The 17,174-nt window shown below is 42.9% G+C and overlaps 1 protein-coding gene across 1 annotated transcript in view; it reads left to right on the top strand.

Annotated features, from left to right (window-relative positions):
- The window catches only part of TBXAS1 (thromboxane A synthase 1), a 226,723-nt gene that overhangs the window by 113,328 nt on the left and 96,221 nt on the right, over positions 1-17,174 (top strand). The window contains exons 6-9 of the mRNA XM_036760055.1: positions 1,009-1,097; positions 3,244-3,392; positions 7,147-7,277; positions 14,470-14,775. Coding sequence (XP_036615950.1) covers positions 1,009-1,097; positions 3,244-3,392; positions 7,147-7,277; positions 14,470-14,775 — 675 coding nt within the window. The remainder of the gene's footprint in view (positions 1-1,008; positions 1,098-3,243; positions 3,393-7,146; positions 7,278-14,469; positions 14,776-17,174) is intronic.

Below are 17,174 nucleotides of genomic sequence, written 5' to 3'. Positions count from 1 at the left end.
GTTACTATTATGTTACTACTGCTATCATAATTATGCATAATTTAATTACTTGCTATTGTTTATGTCATCACTTATTGTCATTATATGCAACTATTATTATAGAACTTCCTTGAAGGAAGGAACTGTTTATCTTTGTCTTTGTTTTGTATCCCTGGTACTTAGCACAGTGGCTTACGTATATTTGGCACTTAATAAAAGTTTATCAAATTTGTTGCATACTTCAAAGAAGCATGGGTGTGGCCCCTCCACCAAGGCAGATCATAGTTACTCCATGTTTTTGTTTTATTTTACTTTTTAATGACTGGATCTCCCCCATCTCGCCCAGGTTGGAAGTTCAGGGGCTATGACTCAGGGACAGATTGATACTGGAGCTTTGACCTTCTTAGTTTCTAACCTGGGCCGGTTTACCACTTCTTATGCAACCTGGTGGCCCCCTGCTCCCAAGAGCTCACCATATTGATGCCAAACTTAATGTGGACACATGATTGGCATAGCCCGCGATGGCTCAGAACTCCAGAACTCAAGAAATCTGCCAACCTCAACTTCTCCGAGAACTAGGATTATAGGTGTGCACCACCACAACCAGCTGCTACCTTCTGGGTTTCATGAAAAAAATCCTCACCTGGTGCCCAACTTTTCATTAATGGGTCTCTGCACTCAGCTAAGTTGGTCCTAGGATGTCATGTGGACCAACACCATCCTTAAATCTGGCAGAATCTGCCAAAGCTTGCATTCCACTGTCCTGGCCTTAGAGATCCCAGAAGAAAAGAGAGACTGAGGAATCAAAAAGAAGTGAAAAGAGAAGAAAAAAGGAAGAAATGGAAGGAAGAAGGAAGGAAAAACCTTCTTTCTTGTATTAGGTCTTTGCTGAAAGAATTTTGCTTGGCAATTACATACTTAAAAATAACAGTCAATGTAGGGAGCACTACAGACCTCTTCGTTTGTAGCTAATTTAGGTCCATTCACCGTCCAGAGTGCTTAATTATACTTGATTTTCTTCTTTTCCAGGTGATTCCCTTAATCAGCCAAGCCTGTGATCTTCTATTGACTCACTTGAAGCCTTATGCGGTGTCTGGGGAAGCTTTTGATATCCAGAGGTAAGGTCAGTCTATGGGGATGAGAAATAACATTTCTCCAAATGAATTGCCACTTCTTGTAACTGTGCATAATTGCTGGACAATTACCTCATGACCAGGAAAGTACAGAAGTTCAAAAAGAGCCATGATAAATGACTAAATGGATGGCCAAACTGACCTATGAGGAAACAGTCAGCCAACTTAGAAAGCAGAGCTTGTCTAAACAAAGTGGGGGCAGGGAGGAGGACAGGAACACGGATGCCCACTTAGGCAGGAAGTCTCAGCTTGACAGGTGTAGGGATTCTGAGCCCCTTCAGCTGTCTAGAACAGAGTCTGGAACCCTGAAAAAAGCCTTAGAGCATGGAGTAACAGCCATCACAAACCCTCTACGATTTGCTCCACAGGAGATTTGTAGAGTTACCCTTAGGCCATCCAATTAAAGTTAGTGATTTAACAACCTCAACTTTCTGGTTTCCCCTGGCAACCCTAAATTTCAGTGTAGAGTAGATTAGAAGTACAGCCACTGAGAAGTGACAAATGCTAGGGAGGGAAGAGATGAAAGTATCTATAGTCTATATTTCTGTCTGTCTAAACCCTGAAGCCCTTTAACATAGAAAAGGACAGAATAATCAGAGTCCAGAGCTCTGGGGCCGTTGACTGGTAAGGGTGTAAACACCTCTTGGCACTCAACAGTGGGGTCAAACTCAACTAGAAATGGGGGCCACAAAAATGGCCACAAATAAGGATCTGTGCAGGGTCATTATTAACATAGAAAACCACATATTTCCATTATCTAGGTTCTATAGTATTTTTATTTATTTCATTAAATATTTCCAAGTACACTTTAATCAAGTTCTGCCACCTTCAGGAGTGTTGCAGGCAGCTTGATACCTCAGGCTTTAATAGTCCTTGTTGGCATCACTGTATGAAGACGGACTCAAATAATAGATAATATTCACAATGAGCCCTGGAATAAATTGTTTTTTGAAGGATAGAATCTTAGCACTGGAAGTCACCGAGTGTTTGAGACTCAGCTCAAATGCCACTTTCTGCAGGGGACCTTTTCCAGTTCCCCCAACTGCTGTCTTCTCCTCCCAGGTGACCATCCAAAATGAGATACTATTTGTAAAGCACTTTGCAAACCTTAGAGCCCTATATAAATGTTAACTATCATATTATTATTAGGTATCTTCTACATACCTGTTTGTGTACATCACTTCCCCATTAGAGTGTGAGCTTTGGAGGACACTGCCTTTATTGTTGGCCCTTCTCTATACCTCCAGTGCTTACTTAGCGCTATGTTGGGCACATGGCAATGTCTTAATAAATGCTTACTGACTGATTGATCGAGCTGAAGGAAAAGTCCTTTCCTCCAAAAGGTAAATTACATTCTATATATTCTGTTTACAAAGAGAAAAGGGTGACATGTTTTAGAAAGATTTAGCCCAAAATGGTTCAGATGAAAAAGTTGCGGCACTAAAATGCTCTCCCCTTAAAGCTTCGGTTGTCTGGAAAGTTTGCTTATGTGGAACACCTCATTTCCCCAGGAGGATGTCATATAAATGAAGTGTGATTTTACTCTAAATATCTGACAGAGAAAACACAAAGTGTGCACCTACATGGGAGCACTGAATCAACCCTTTTCATCGAGAAAGGCATAAACCAAGCACAGGTGTTTTCAAACATTTTACCACCAGACCAGATTCTCCTGATTGCTTATGCAGAACTCATTAGTTGAGATGGCTGGGGGGAAAATTTTTAAATGGTCACTGGAGTGGTAGAATCCAGACAGAACCCAAGTACTGATATTTTCTGCAGGACTCTCTGGAAAGGGAAGCCTTCCCTTCTATTTATTTCTAGACCACAGTATGTTTTCCGTAATATTAAACATATGTTTTGGGGGCTTTTCCCGGAGTGTGCTCCAGTGCGAAGAGATTTCTCTTATTGCTGCTTTCCCCCTTAGCTCTTACAAGTGTTAAAGTCATTGTGAAGAGGAAAGGTCATATGAGTTTGGCAGCTCCCCTTCTTAGTCCAGGGGCTTACATAGCATTAACACCCACTCTGTAGACCATAGAGGTTGGAAGTTGCTCAGTGTGGAGGCAGCTGAATCTGCAAAGGTCCCATTTTCCTTATGTGTTATGGGTACTCTGGCTGTTACACTCTACAGGTGCTACGGCTGTTATACTCTTGACGTGGTTGCCAGCGTGGCCTTTGGATTCCAAGTGGACTCTCAGAAGACCCCAGACGATCCTTTTGTGAAACACTGCAGGCGTTTCTTTCAATTCTCCATTCCTAAATTTGTTGTGATTTTAATTTGTAAGTATAACTTCTACAGAGGGTAAGCTGAGCTCGACAGAGTGGCATGGGAAGGATACTTGTACTACTTAGTCATAGGGCACTTTTCAGAGTGGCTGCTTCTAGGAGTCCTCCTACATCTCTTGAAAAAGTACACAAATTGCAGGTGACTCCACCCACTACCTGGGGGATAGTTGAAAGAACTGGGAATGTTAAATTCAGAAAAGATTGAGGGGGAGGCATAATAACTGCCTTCATATTTTGAGAAGAGGGATTAGATTTGGCCCCAGGGACAGAATTAGGTATCACGGATGGAAATTCCACAGTAGCAAATTTAGTTTTGATGCAAGAACAAACTTCCTAACAACAGAGCCATCTGGAAACGGAAGGGGCTTCTGGAGAGTCTTCAGGCCAAGGCTGGGTGATCTCTCATTGAGGGATATCATAGAAGGGGTGCCCATCCAGTGAGTCAATAAACACTTATTAAGTGCTTACTGTGTGCCAGCTCTGGAGACCCAAGGAAAGGCAAAAGCACAGTTCCTGCCCTCAAGCATCTCACAGTACAATGGAGGAGACAACACACAAATAATTATATACATATAGGACGTATACAGAGTAACTGGAAGGTTGGATGATTCTGTGATTCTGTCGTCCTATCCTAGTTCTTCGAGGAGGTTAGCCCTTCTTCAATCCTGTCTGGTCACTAAAATGCATTTATTATTCAATGAGTTCATATTAGTGGCCAGATTACATGGCCCAGTGGATAGAGCGCTAGACCTGGAGTCAAGAAATTGTTGCTCAGTTGTTTTAGTGATTTTCAGTTGTTTTCAGATGAGAGGTAAAGGGTAAAGTCTTTCATTTATCTTTGTGGACATGATTTTCCATTTAACTACCCTCTCCCTGTACTATACTACTTTAAATATTCCAAAGCAAGTCTTTGTGAATGGTGAATATTGGCTCTGCTGTTGTTTAGCCACTTTTCAGTCATGTCCGACTCTTTGTGACCCTTTTTGGGGGTTTTCTTGGCAAAAATACTGGAGTGGTTTGCCATTTCCTTCTCCAGCTCACTTTATAGATGGGGAAAGTGAGGCAAAGAGGGTTAAGTGACTTGCCCAAGGTCATACGTCTAGTAAGTGTCTGAGGTCACATTTGAACTCAGGTCTTTCTGACTGCGGGCCTGGAGCTCTATCCACTGCACCACCTCACTGCCCTGGAATCCAATTTACAATAGACCCCTTCTTTTTCTCCCTGATCTCATTTCTTGTGATTCCCTTCAATCCAGCCAAGCAAACCTTTTTAACTCCCATGCCACACATTCTGCCCTCTGCCTCCTTTGTGCTTTTGAACCTGATTAAGACATGTCTTATGCCTTCTTTGGTCCTAAGACATAGCCCACTTTTTCTACAAAACCCTTCAAAATACACCTCCTAGGTAAAGTCTTGAAGTCCTAGAAGAACCCTTAAAATTCAACTAGTCTAAATCTCTTCCTCTTTTTACAAATGAGGAAAACAAGATCCCAATTGATAAGAATAACATCCCCAAGATCACACTGCTAAAGTGACAAACTAGGAGCAGAACCCCAGTCTTCTGACTCCCAGTCTATGTTTTTTATTTTGGTTTTGTTTTTTCTCCTACTATACCTCATGGATTTACTTCAATCTTTCAAAGATCTGTAATTTCATCAGTGGGGATCCTCCCACTGATCCAGAATTCAGCCCATCTTTGACTTGGTAGAGGGTGTCTGATGACCAAACAAACCAACACATCATCATGTGGCCAACCTGGTAACAAGCCTCTTTGAATTAGCTAGGCTAGTCCTTGGACGAGGGGCAGACAGATCTATCGATGATCCAATTCTTGAAGCCTTTACAGCTTGGTAGGACCTCCCAGAGCTTGGGCTCCCCTAGCATAGCCTCAAAAAACCCAGGGTCACCTTCACACCACCACAATGCATCAGAGAAGGACTTTAGAGGATTTTCAAGCCGCCATTTTTATTAGAAGACAAATAGAGTGACAAATGGATCCCCTACTGTGTGGAGGATTGGGTGTAGTTTCATTGATTTTTATTTTAAAATTTATTTCTCGTTCCCTATCCCTCCTCCCCCTTTTCAATCTCCTACCCTTTTACGGTAGCATTAAAATATCTTATTTCTCTTTCCATCACTGGCAGTTATGTCCATTCTGATCAATTTCATACATGTCTTAGTTCAATTCACATTTTTCTGGTCCATATTTTTCTGTGGAGTTGTCACCACCTGCAGCAGCCCTCACACTGAAGTTTTAGGTGCTGAGGAAGACACGGGACATGCCTCTGCCTTCCTGCTCAGGATGTGACCAAGCCTGGGTTCATATGTGGAACCTGACTGGACCTGGCCCATTAACCACGGAGTTCTAAAGGCCCGAGGCCAGCCATGCCACCCTTCTATCACTGTGGCAGCAATAAGAGTTCTCATTTACAAAACATTTTCAGGTTTACAAAGCACTTTATTCCCAATTGCCCTGTGAGAAAGGTAACGTGAGTATAATCTGGGGAACGCCTGGCAAGTTTTACAAATGGGGAAACCGAGGCTCTATTTTACAGATGCTGAAACCAAGCCTCCAAGAGGTTAAGTGATATGGCCAAGGTCATATAGTTAGTAAGGTACCAGAGATGAGACTCAAATCTACATCTTCTGATTCTAAGACCAGTGTCCTTTCCACCATATCAGGAGTGGAGAACCTGTGGCCTTGAGGCTGCAGGTTCCCCACCCCTGCACTATACCATGCTTTGGGGTGGCCTGGCTCTGAGACACTATCGCAAGGCCTACTGTGAACTCAGGCAGGGCAATGTGGTAGCCATCTTCGGACCAAGATAACATCATCTGTGATGCTTCTCCTGGCTCATGAGTGAAGTCTAAATAATTCAGCTTAAATTCTTTCTCCTCTGCTCTTTACAGGCAGATGTGGCCTAGACCCATTTGGACTAAGTGGGAAAGACCTTGTCCCAGAGCACACAGCATGAAGGGCTGAGTTTGAGGACAGAACAGGAGGTCCAGGGTGATCTAAGGGACCAATCTAAGGGATCTGTCACTTAACCTCCACAACAGCAGCCTCTCTTGGATCTATTAACAGAAGAGGGGAATCACAGCTCTTTGTGAAAAGTGACCAGTTTCCTAACAGGGGATCACAGGATTGTAACTCACGAGCTGGAAGGGAACATTTAGTTCCACCGTCTCATTTTACAGATAAGGAAACCGAGGCCCAGTGAGGTTAAATAATGGCTGGCATTTACATAGCATTTCAAACTTTGCAAAGTACTTTCCCTGTTATCTCACAACAACCCTGGAGATGGTGCTATTTTTGTCCCTGTTTTACTCATGAGGAAACTGAGGGAGATGGTGTTTGAGTAACTTGTCCAAGGTCCCATAACGAGTATCTGAGGCTAAATTTAAAACTCGGGGCTTCCTGGCTCAAGTCTGTCATCCTATCCACTACCCCACCTAGTTGCCTCAAGATCACACAAGTACTAAAAATCAGAGGCAGGATCTGAATCCAGGTCTGACTCCAGAGCCTCTTTCTACCTTACTACAATGTGTTAGAGCTTCTGGCTTCCAAATGCAATTCTTATTTACCTAGTGAAATTCGATAACCTTTATTCAAGCAGTAAGGAAGTGTCTGGCTAAGCCTTCCGTTGACAGTGTACGTAGCTACAATTGACTCCCAGGCATCTTTGACATAAAACAGTACCTGTTTGTTATCCCCCTTTTCACAGGTCCCTTTGTTTTTCTTTCTCCAGTGGCATTTCCGTCCATTATGATCCCACTGGCCCGAGTTTTGCCCAACAAGAATAGAGATGAACTGTGTGCCTTTTTTAATAAAGTCATTAGGAATGTGATTGCTCTCCGAGACAAGCAAGCTGAAGAACAGGTAAGGCATTTTGGTCCATGTAGCTGAGATAAGAAGTCATTTATTCATAGAATACTTTATAGAAGGCACTAGTTGGACATAGTAGGCACTTGGTGCCTGTTGAATTAAATAGCTTTTGGTCCTCATGACAGTGCTGTGATATAAGGAGAGAAATAGGAACTGAACCAGTGATGTCATGGGTACGAGGGAACTCCCTGGTGAAGAAACTGCCTTTACTAATGCAGGTTGGCACCTTCCCTACAACTTGCTATTCTAGAGAATTGCCTAGAATACAGAGAGGTTAAGTGACATGCCCAGAGGTCATCGTGCAGCTAGTATGAGTCACATTTGAACCCAGATCTTCCTGGCTTCTAGAAGAGCTCTGTATCCAGCATGACACCCTGCCTTTTAGCATGTAGGTAACACAAGCGTTGCAATATTCATTTTACAAATAGAGAGTTTGAGCCACAACCTCTCTGTGGAACCTTGGAAGAAAGGCAGGCTTGAGGAGAGGGTAAGAGGATGTTAGTCAGCCAAGGCAGGGGGAAGAAGAAGAGAAGACAGGTTGTTCCTTCTCTGCCAACAACTGTCTCCATAAATGGATTGTCTGTCTATCCTGGGGTCTGCCTCCCTTTTCTTTCACCTTCCCCTACACCAGGGGTGGGGTCAGAGGCCAGATTCTCTGAAGATGGTCTTCCCCTACTCACAACTCAAATGAATCTGCCTCATATGCCAGGATGTCTAGTTACAACTCTAGAACTGATGTGACATATGACAGCATAGCACAATATGAAAAATAAGTGAACCTTGACTGAAACTCAGTCAACTGTTGACCAATTATATGTCTCATCTGGTCTCTTCCTTCCCCATACCAACCACCTATCCAGTCTCTGCCTAGAACTTCCATATCTTGACAAGGGCCACCTTGAGCTCACTCTCCACTTTCGGCTTCTGCCTGACCTGCTTCCTCCTCTACGCCCCTCTCCACCCAGAGCCAATGCCCCCTCCACGCTTCCCAGCTCCCCCTTATGTTCTGCCTCCCCTCATTAGACTGTAAGTTCCTTGAGAGCAGGGATTGTCTTGTTTTTATATGCTCCACGTTTAGCTCAGTGCCTAGAGCATAGTAGGCGCTTAATAAATGCTGCCATCTTTCAATGCAGAGAATCTAGTAATGTTAACAGCTGACATTTGTATAGCACTCTAAGGTTTGCAAAGCGTTTTTCATGTGTTTTCGCATTTCAGCCTCACAATCACTCTCTAAGGTAGAGTTTCCAGTTTGCAGATGAGGAAACTGAGGGCGAGATATTAAATGACTTGTCCACAGTCACACAGCTAGTAAGGCAGAGAATTTGAGAGAGAGAATTTGAACTCAAGTTTTTGTCACTCTAAGACTAGTGTTCTATCCACAAATGTCTCTTCAAAAATCCGTGATAATGGGAATAGTCTCTTTGATATACCACACACTATAGATGATTAACTTCTCCCAGCCCTACCATTTATCAGGAAAGAACATGGTTTAAAAAAATGCAAAGCATACTATAAAATGTGAGCTATTATTATGTTCATCTGAGATTTTAATTTCCTTTTACAGTTCTAACACATAGTAGGTGTTCAGTAAATATTTGTCGCTTTGAATTGCCTAAGAGCACAAAAAGACAACCTCATGGCTCGGTATTTTCGGGCAGTAAAGGAAATGACTTCATCCTGGATGTTCCCACAGCTTAATGTCGAAATGCCTGCTTGTTTTTTAAGGGCTTGATTACAGTAAGGAAACTTAGTAAATAGGGCAAGAGGCTCTAAATGTCTTTGTATTCAGCTGTGCTTCCCCGGGATATAGTTTGGAAAAGAGCTTTCTTAAAGAGTGGATGGCTCATGGGGATTAGTAATGGAAGGAAGTGTGGTTTAATAGTTAGGGCATTGACGAAACATTAAGAAATCAGAGGTCAATTGCTTTGTATGGGGGAGCCTTGAGGGAGCAACTTCACCCTCCTGTGCTCCAGGACAGGAGCATTGGGTAGAGCAAAGGTACCAGGAACTAGGAGATGAGGAGGCTTTATTTATGTGTGCTAAGAACATCTTTGGCCCCAGAGTTGAACTTAGAAGGCCCTGAAAACATGAGAGAATAGGGCTCACCAATTCCCTCTCTCCCCCAGGTTTCCTCTAAAGGTAGAAACCACATCCCTTGCAAAGACTTGAAGGGAAGAAAATTCTCTCCTTTTTCATGTTCCCGATGGAGGAGGAGTTGAGAGGGAGGCCGTTCTCCCAACTCTGAGGGCTTCTATCAGTCCAAGGTTGGAGACTCAGTCTACAAGTTCTGTAACCATTGTACTGAATGGTTTCCTAGAGCGAAGGGGTTGCTGACGATCCAATTATTGAGATTGCCTGGGGCTTCTCCTTTTATGAACTGGAGTACTGTTTCAAACAAGGAGCTAATCTGAGAAAAGCAAGAATGCATTGCTCCTTATTTCAAGGCAGAGCAATTCAGATACTCAGCAAACTTGGCTCAAAATTTCCTAAATGCAGTGCAGATGTTAAAAGGTAAATATTTTTTTTCCCAGATTCATGGCCAGTGGATGAATTAGACACCTATTTTTACTAGTGTGCATATTTAGGTTTATTTTTATGTCATGATTAAACCAAGAACCTTTCATATTCAGAAATCGTAGAAATAATCTTCTTTATATTGTGGAAATAAGTGGAAATAGTTGGCCTGACTCTCCCCTTCCAGCCCCACAGATCCCAAGAACAGCCTACAGCTGTTGAATGGCAAAAATCTCAGCCTCAGTAGTTATTAGTTTAGTAAGTTTTGAGGTCAGGGGTTCTTAACATTTTTTGTAACATGGAAACAGCCTGGTGTAGCCTGTGGGCCCCTTCTCAAAAAATAATGTTTTTAAATACATAAAATAAAATACATAGGATTCCAAAGGAAGCCAATTATATTGAAATACAGTTACCCAAACATTTTAATGACAAGGTCATGGCCCACAGGTTAAGAACATTTTTTCTAGAAAGACCTAAAAACCATGTAGGAATCTATAAGAGCTGAGGTGGGAGGGGGAGGGGCAACAAGTGCAGCTTTGACTGCTGGAGAATGCAGGCCCAGCTTCAGCCACCTCCATCCCCAGGGATTCCTCCAGACAAATTCGGTGACAGAGGCTCCTGCCTAATGTCCCCACCAGTCCTGAGCCAATGAGTTTAAAATAGATGCCTAAGGGCCTGGGGCCAGGGACAAGGCTAGGGCTGATTCTATGAATCATAGATGGATTTAAGGCTGGCTTCCAGGACTTCAGGCAGAAGAGGTAGGTCCTTTCCAAAGGGAAAGAGAGCACCCACCCACCAGCTGTCAGCATCTTATTTCCTCTGTTCAAGCCTTAGCTACTCTTTGAGGTTAGAATGGAGTGGAGTTGGACCCATTATATCCTTCAATTCCATCCAGTAAGCATTTATTAAGTACCTTCTAGGTAGGAGAGGCACTGTGGCTTAGTGAATAGTGGACAGAGAGCCTGCCTCAGGATCTTGAAGACCTGGTACCTCTAATGCATACTAATACATATAAGCCTGGATGAGTCAATCAACATCTCCATGCCACAGACAACGGAGTCTAGGTATTTCAGAACCCGCTGCAAATCTGCCCTAGAGGAGGGGGTTTCCTCACCTGGGAAGTCCAATGAAATCACAAGCCCAGCCAAAACAAAAAAAAAAATGTGCACAGCCCTGTGCTAGGTGCTCAAAATACAAAAAAGATGGAAATAATTCCTTCCTACAAGAAGCCTACCTTCTACTGATGAGATGGAAACAGGCAAGAGGATAGATCATAGTGCCATAGATTTAGAGATGGAAAAGATCTTAGAAATCATCTAGACATAATTTTGCAGAAGAAACTGAGACCAGAGAGGTTAAGTACCCAGGGTCACTAAGGGAGTGGCACAGTCAGTATTCAAATCCAATTCTTCTAACTTTAGAGGCTCACTTGGTTGATAGCTTTAGTCATTTAGACTGGGCAGGGCCAGAGCAGAATCTGGTGACCAATTGTCTATATCACCCTCATTTTCTGTTTCCTCAGTTATCTCCTGAGTTATCTCATCTTCCACAGCAGCCAAGATGAGGAACGGCCCTCCCAGCAAGTTTCACAAAGCCACCACAGAGTTTTAGAGGCTGTTTGTCTATCTGGCTACTTATAGGCACGAGAGCAGATTGCTTCACATCTGATAGACCAAATGAGAGGCTAAGAGCCTCAACAGTAGTAGGACAGATTTGAGCTGGACACGAGGGGGAAAAAGTCTTTATTTCAGAAAAAGCAAGCATCAGAACGGATGAACAAGGGAGACTGTGAACTCTCTCTACTTGGAGACCTTTATCTATCCATCCGGCATGGTTTCATATCCAGCTCAATTATGCTAGCATTCTTTGTGTCCTTGTACAAAGAGGACAAGGATGCTATCACATATGGCGAGAACCTGCCCTAACAAGATTTATAGCCCTAGAGAACACAGAAGTAGAGGAAGTCAAAGAGAAAGAGACAGAAAAGGATGGAAAGAGGGACAAAGTGCCGTAGATACTTAATATCCAGCTAGGTTGTTGCCCAAGGCATCCCTAAACACTTGGTGTGTACCTGTAGGTGGGGGGGGAAGGGAAAATCTGGGAAGATATGTCAGAAAACCTCTAGAAAAATTAAAATAGAGGGACAGACAGTCTGAGTGAGAAAGACAGGCAGGGGGAGAACAGAATGAAAACAGACACCAAGAAGGGGGTGAACATACAAAAGGAGAGATAAGAGTGAAAGAGACTGAGAACTAGGTCTGTGAATAAAAACACCCTGTCTCATTACGTCCCAGATAAGCACTTCTGTTTTATGTCAGAATCTAGACAATCACTTTGAGTCCATTGTGGGTAGCTGCCTCCATCTCCTGTAAGTTTTCTGTTGTTCAGTCATTTCAGTCATGTCTGACTCTCTACGACCCCGTTTGGGGTTTTCTTGGTAAAGATACTGGAGTAGTTTGCCATTTCCTTCTCCAGCTCATTTTAAAGATGAGAAAACTGAGGCAAACACAGTTAAGTGACTTGCCCAGGGTCACACAGCTAGTAAGTGTCTTAGACCAGATTTGAACTTCCTGTCTCCAGGCCTGGCACTCTATCCACTGTGCCACCTAGTTGCTCCTATAACTACTCATCACCTTACCAAAGGAGTGCTGGTATGTTTAACAACCTGCTGTTTGGGGGAGAAATATTTTCAGCACACACTTTTAAATTTAATCCGTATTATTAACAGCTTCACCATCATTTTCTAAAGTCTAGACAATCAACAAAACAATAAATCAATCCTTGATTTGTTTTGCTGATTTCCAAGGTGTACATACTCACGCTGCAAATTTAACAATCAGCTCCCCAATTTGAGCTGACTCCAGCGAACTCTTGCCCTTGCCACCCATCACACCCCCAAACCAGGTTCCCTGACCTTTCTGCTTAATTTGTTAATGTTTTAATATTTATAAATAGCATTGACAGTTTTCTCTGAAACAGTGTACATGGATATCATCACACATGACATCCGTATGTACACACACATCTTGTATCCAATTCTCCAACAGCTGAGGATACTTGCCCTTTTGCCTCTGCATAAACCAGGACTAAAGCCAAGTCCCCTCCCCATCCTCAGCCTCACCCCCACAGTCGTCCTTTGATAGCTCCCCACTTTGAAAGGTCTTGGAGTAGCATGTCTGTTTCCCAAATCTTACCCCCAAAGAACTGGCCTTTGCATTGTAGTTACAAAGAGCTCAAAGCAGCAAAAATGTTGGCCACAGAGGTTTGTGCTTACCCCAGGGGCCTAAGTGTAGGAAAGGGAGCTTTTCTTGTAACAGCAGAATACCATAGGTAAAGGAGGGGAGGAAAGCAGAGGAGGGAAGGAGAGAATACAGCAAGCAGTGATTCCTGGCATCTGGGAGCCTTGGGACAGAATAAACAGAGGGAGGGGGACTAGGAGAAAAGGAGTTAGGGGGCCAAGGGAGCACCAGGGAAAGAGGATCCAGTCTTGCTATAGCAGAGAAGGGAAGGGTTTAGAGGAGAGAAGAGGAGACCTGGAGAAAAAAATAGGTCAAAAGAAAAGGTAGAAAGAGGGATCATTCCCAGAGGGAAGGACCCATAAAGTCTCTGGTCTGTATCTGGGAAAAACACAAAACCAAATCAGCAAAACAGCAAGAGTAGGTGACCTCCTCCTCCTCCTCCCTTTGCCCTGGGTCACACAGTTGGTAAATGTCTGAGGCCACACTTGAACTCAGGTCCTCCTGACTCCAGGGCTGGTACTCTATCCACTGGACCGCCTAGCTCCCCCTGACAGTGGACATCTAACAGCCAAAGCTAGAACAGCCTCTTGCTTGATTTCCTTTAGAAGGGTATCTAGAAGGGAGAGACTGTGAGTAACTTCTACATGAGCTGGATTCAGCCAGACTTTACTATATAAGTAGGCATGGTGAATGAAACCCAAAATTCCTTTAACAAGCTACTTGGCCTTTCACTCCACAATGAGATAAGATTTAACTTACAACTATTCCTAAGTCGGGTTAACCCATCAACTGGCACTTCCTCACTTTTAAGTAAAAATGACTGATAAAGAGGAGACAGCAGGAGGCTTGAGGCACCCAGTACCCAAAGGGGAGGGGAGGGCACCAGAGAAGGAAGCACAGGAGAGAGAATTAGAGACAGCTGAAAACCAATTCCTTCCCGTTCTTGCCTGGGCCCAGCCCTATAAACACAAATGCTGCCTGAGTTGGACAGATGGAACTTGGGAATAGAGGCAGTATAGGTCATCTGTGGCAGAACGTGGGTGCAATTTAGAAGACGCAACAGCTGGAAGCTCAGGTCTTCATTTATTCAATTGCCTAAAAGCAGCATTCCCCTACACTCTTCCTTTTTTGTCGATAAGAATCCCAAGGGCAAGATGCTGAGTCTCCCTGCCCTTTAGAGGCACCATCAGACATGAAGCCTTTCCTGATCCTTCAACTCCTAATGCCCTTCCTCTCAAACTACTCTGTAGAGATTTGTATTTATCAATTTTACATCTATGTTCATATATTTTGATATGTACTTGTCTCCTCTGCATTGCAAGCAAGGAGTATTTCATTCTTTATCCTTGAACCCCCATCACCTATCACAGTGGGCGCTTAATAAATGTTTATTGATTGAATGAAAATGTATCCTTTTCCCTTTTCGTTCCTAGAGACGAAGAGATTTCCTCCAGATATTCCTAGATGCCCGTGGTTCTTCTTCCTCCGTTGGTATAGAGTTTTTTGACACTGTCAGACAGAGAGCTCAGGATAGAGAACCTCCGGCCCACCAAAGTACGTCCAATGTGCCACAAAAGGACTTGACTACTGATGAAATCGTGGGACAAGCCTTCATCTTTCTAATTGCTGGATATGAAACTATCACCAACACCCTCTCCTTTGTCACCTACTTGTTGGCTACCAACTCTGAGTGCCAGGAGAAGCTCCTGAGAGAGGTGGATAAATTCAGTGAGAGAAATGTGAGTGTGGATCTGATCTGATCCCTTTGCTATATATGTGATGTCCATTCAGGTTTTGGTGGGAGGGAGGTGGTTGGTACAGTGGCATTTTCATTCTGATAAGCATATTGCTAGCAATGACATGTGAATTAATATTTGGTAAGCACTTGGTAAATCCTAAGTATGTATGTGTGTGTGTGTGTGTGTGTACGCACATATATATACATACACACATATAGGTTATATATGTATATATATATAACATATATACATATTTTCACACATATTTGTTTATTTTTAATCCTCAACCTGAAGGGCTAAAGGTAGGATCAGACATGGAATAGGATCCAGGTAAAGGAGCACTGAAGTGAGTTGGGTTTGTGTTCTGGCTCTGCCACAAATTTTTTGTATGCCTTTGATTTGTTGTTCAGTAGTTTTTCGGTCATGTCCAACTCTTCATGATCCTACTTGGAATTTTCTTGGCAAGATACTGGAATGATTTGCCATTTCCTTCTCCAACTCATTTTACAGATGAGGAAACTGAGGCAAACAGGGTTGAGTGACTTGCCCAGGGTCATGCGCTGGTTAAGTGTCTGAGGCCAGATTTGAACACATGAAGATGAGTCTTCCAAGCCCAGTGCTCCTCTGCACCACCTAGCTGCCCATGCTTTTGAGGAGCAGTTCTCAAAGTGTGCTCTGACCCTCTGGGAGGCCCATGAGATTAAAACTACTTTTACAATAGTTCTAAGACATTTTGATTTCTTAATCCTAAAAGTATACAACTTTCAACCAACCAACAAGCATTTATTATTCACCTACTATGTGCCAAACACTGTGCTAGGTACTCGGGAGGCAGGTACAAAGAATGAAATAATCTCCATTTGCAATGAGCCTTCAGTAGATATAATCAATAGATATAACCCACACAAACAAAAACTCTTTGGGGGTCCTCAATAATTTTTAAGATTGTGAAGGGGTCTTGAGACCGGAAAATTTAAGAACCCCTGCCCTTCAGTAGGTCCCACATTCTTTTTGGCTCATAGTTTTCATATGGGCCACAAGAGAAAGGGTCGGACTCAACAATTGCAAAGATCCTTACTTATTCTAACGTTCTGTCATCTGTGATGGAAAAGCTTAGCATTGGAAGGAACCTCAGAGGTCATCTCGTCCATCCTTCCACCCTTCCAGAATAGAAGGACAGAGAATTTCAGAGCTGTATGAAGTCATAGATCTTCTAGGCCAGGGTTTCTTGACCTTTTTCTGTCATGGACCCTGACATTAATTTTTTTAAAAACAAATTCGTAATTGAAGGAAATGCTAAATTTTGGTAGAAGGTTAGTGAAAATATTTCATTGTTTTCCTATCCAAGCTCTTGGACTCCCTGAAATATAGCCATGGACCCCTAGGTTAAGCACTCCTGATCTAATTAATTTAGTCCTGAGTTCAAATCCAGCCTCAGAATTTACTAGCTGTACGATCCTGGCAAGTCACTTAACCACTGTCTGCCTCAGTTTCTCTTCTGTAAAATGGGGATAATAGCAGCACATACCTCCTAAGGCCAGGGTTATCCTGAGGATCAAATGAGATGATATTTGTAAAGTGCTTAGCACAGTGCTTGGTGGACATAATAAATGTACATTAATAAATGGCACATTTGTTAATGGTATATTAATAAATGTGTTTGTTCCCTTTCCTTCCCAACCTCTCACTTCACAGATGGGGAAATTAAGTTAAAGAACTTGTCCCAAAGCTGACAGATAATCAGCTAGCCTCTGCCTGAACACTTCTACTGACAAACACACAAGGCAGTTTGGGGACAGCTTTAATTTTTTTTAACTTTAATTTTTTTTATTTTTAACAAGAATTTCCTTATATTTCTTCATTCCTTATTCTCCAGTACTTCAAGGATCAGTTCAGCCCACAGACTTGTCTACCGCTTAGATGGTATTCAAAAATTTCTGTGGTTCCAACAATTCCATAGGTTGAATGAAATCCAGCCTCTGGGTGTCTTCTAACCATTCGTTCCTTCTAGTTCCGTGTAGACTTGCTCTGTTCAGCCCCAGAGGGAAGGACTGGGAGCAATGGACAGAAGATTAAAAGAGGCTTGATTTCAGGAAAATCTTCCTGACAACTAGAACTAAGCATGAGTGAAATGAGATACCTTGGGGGGTTAGGGGGGGAGAAAACTCCCCTTCACTGGGACTCTTCAAGCAGAGACTGAATAATCCACTTGTTGGGTACATTGCAATGATTCCTTTTCAGCCCCGGTTTGGATGGCCAAGCTTCTTTCAGACTCAAAGATTCTGTGATTCTGCTTCCTGCCTCTACACTGAATAAGTCAAATCCTTCTTCCACAATTGCTTTCCATTTAGTATGATTCTTATCACATTAAGCAACTCCATTTTCTTTTACTATGGCTC

This window comes from Trichosurus vulpecula, chromosome 5 (genome assembly GCF_011100635.1).
Source record: "Trichosurus vulpecula isolate mTriVul1 chromosome 5, mTriVul1.pri, whole genome shotgun sequence".
NCBI classification, from domain to species: domain Eukaryota; kingdom Metazoa; phylum Chordata; class Mammalia; order Diprotodontia; family Phalangeridae; genus Trichosurus; species Trichosurus vulpecula.
This window is presented reverse-complemented; position numbering and strand designations above follow the sequence as displayed.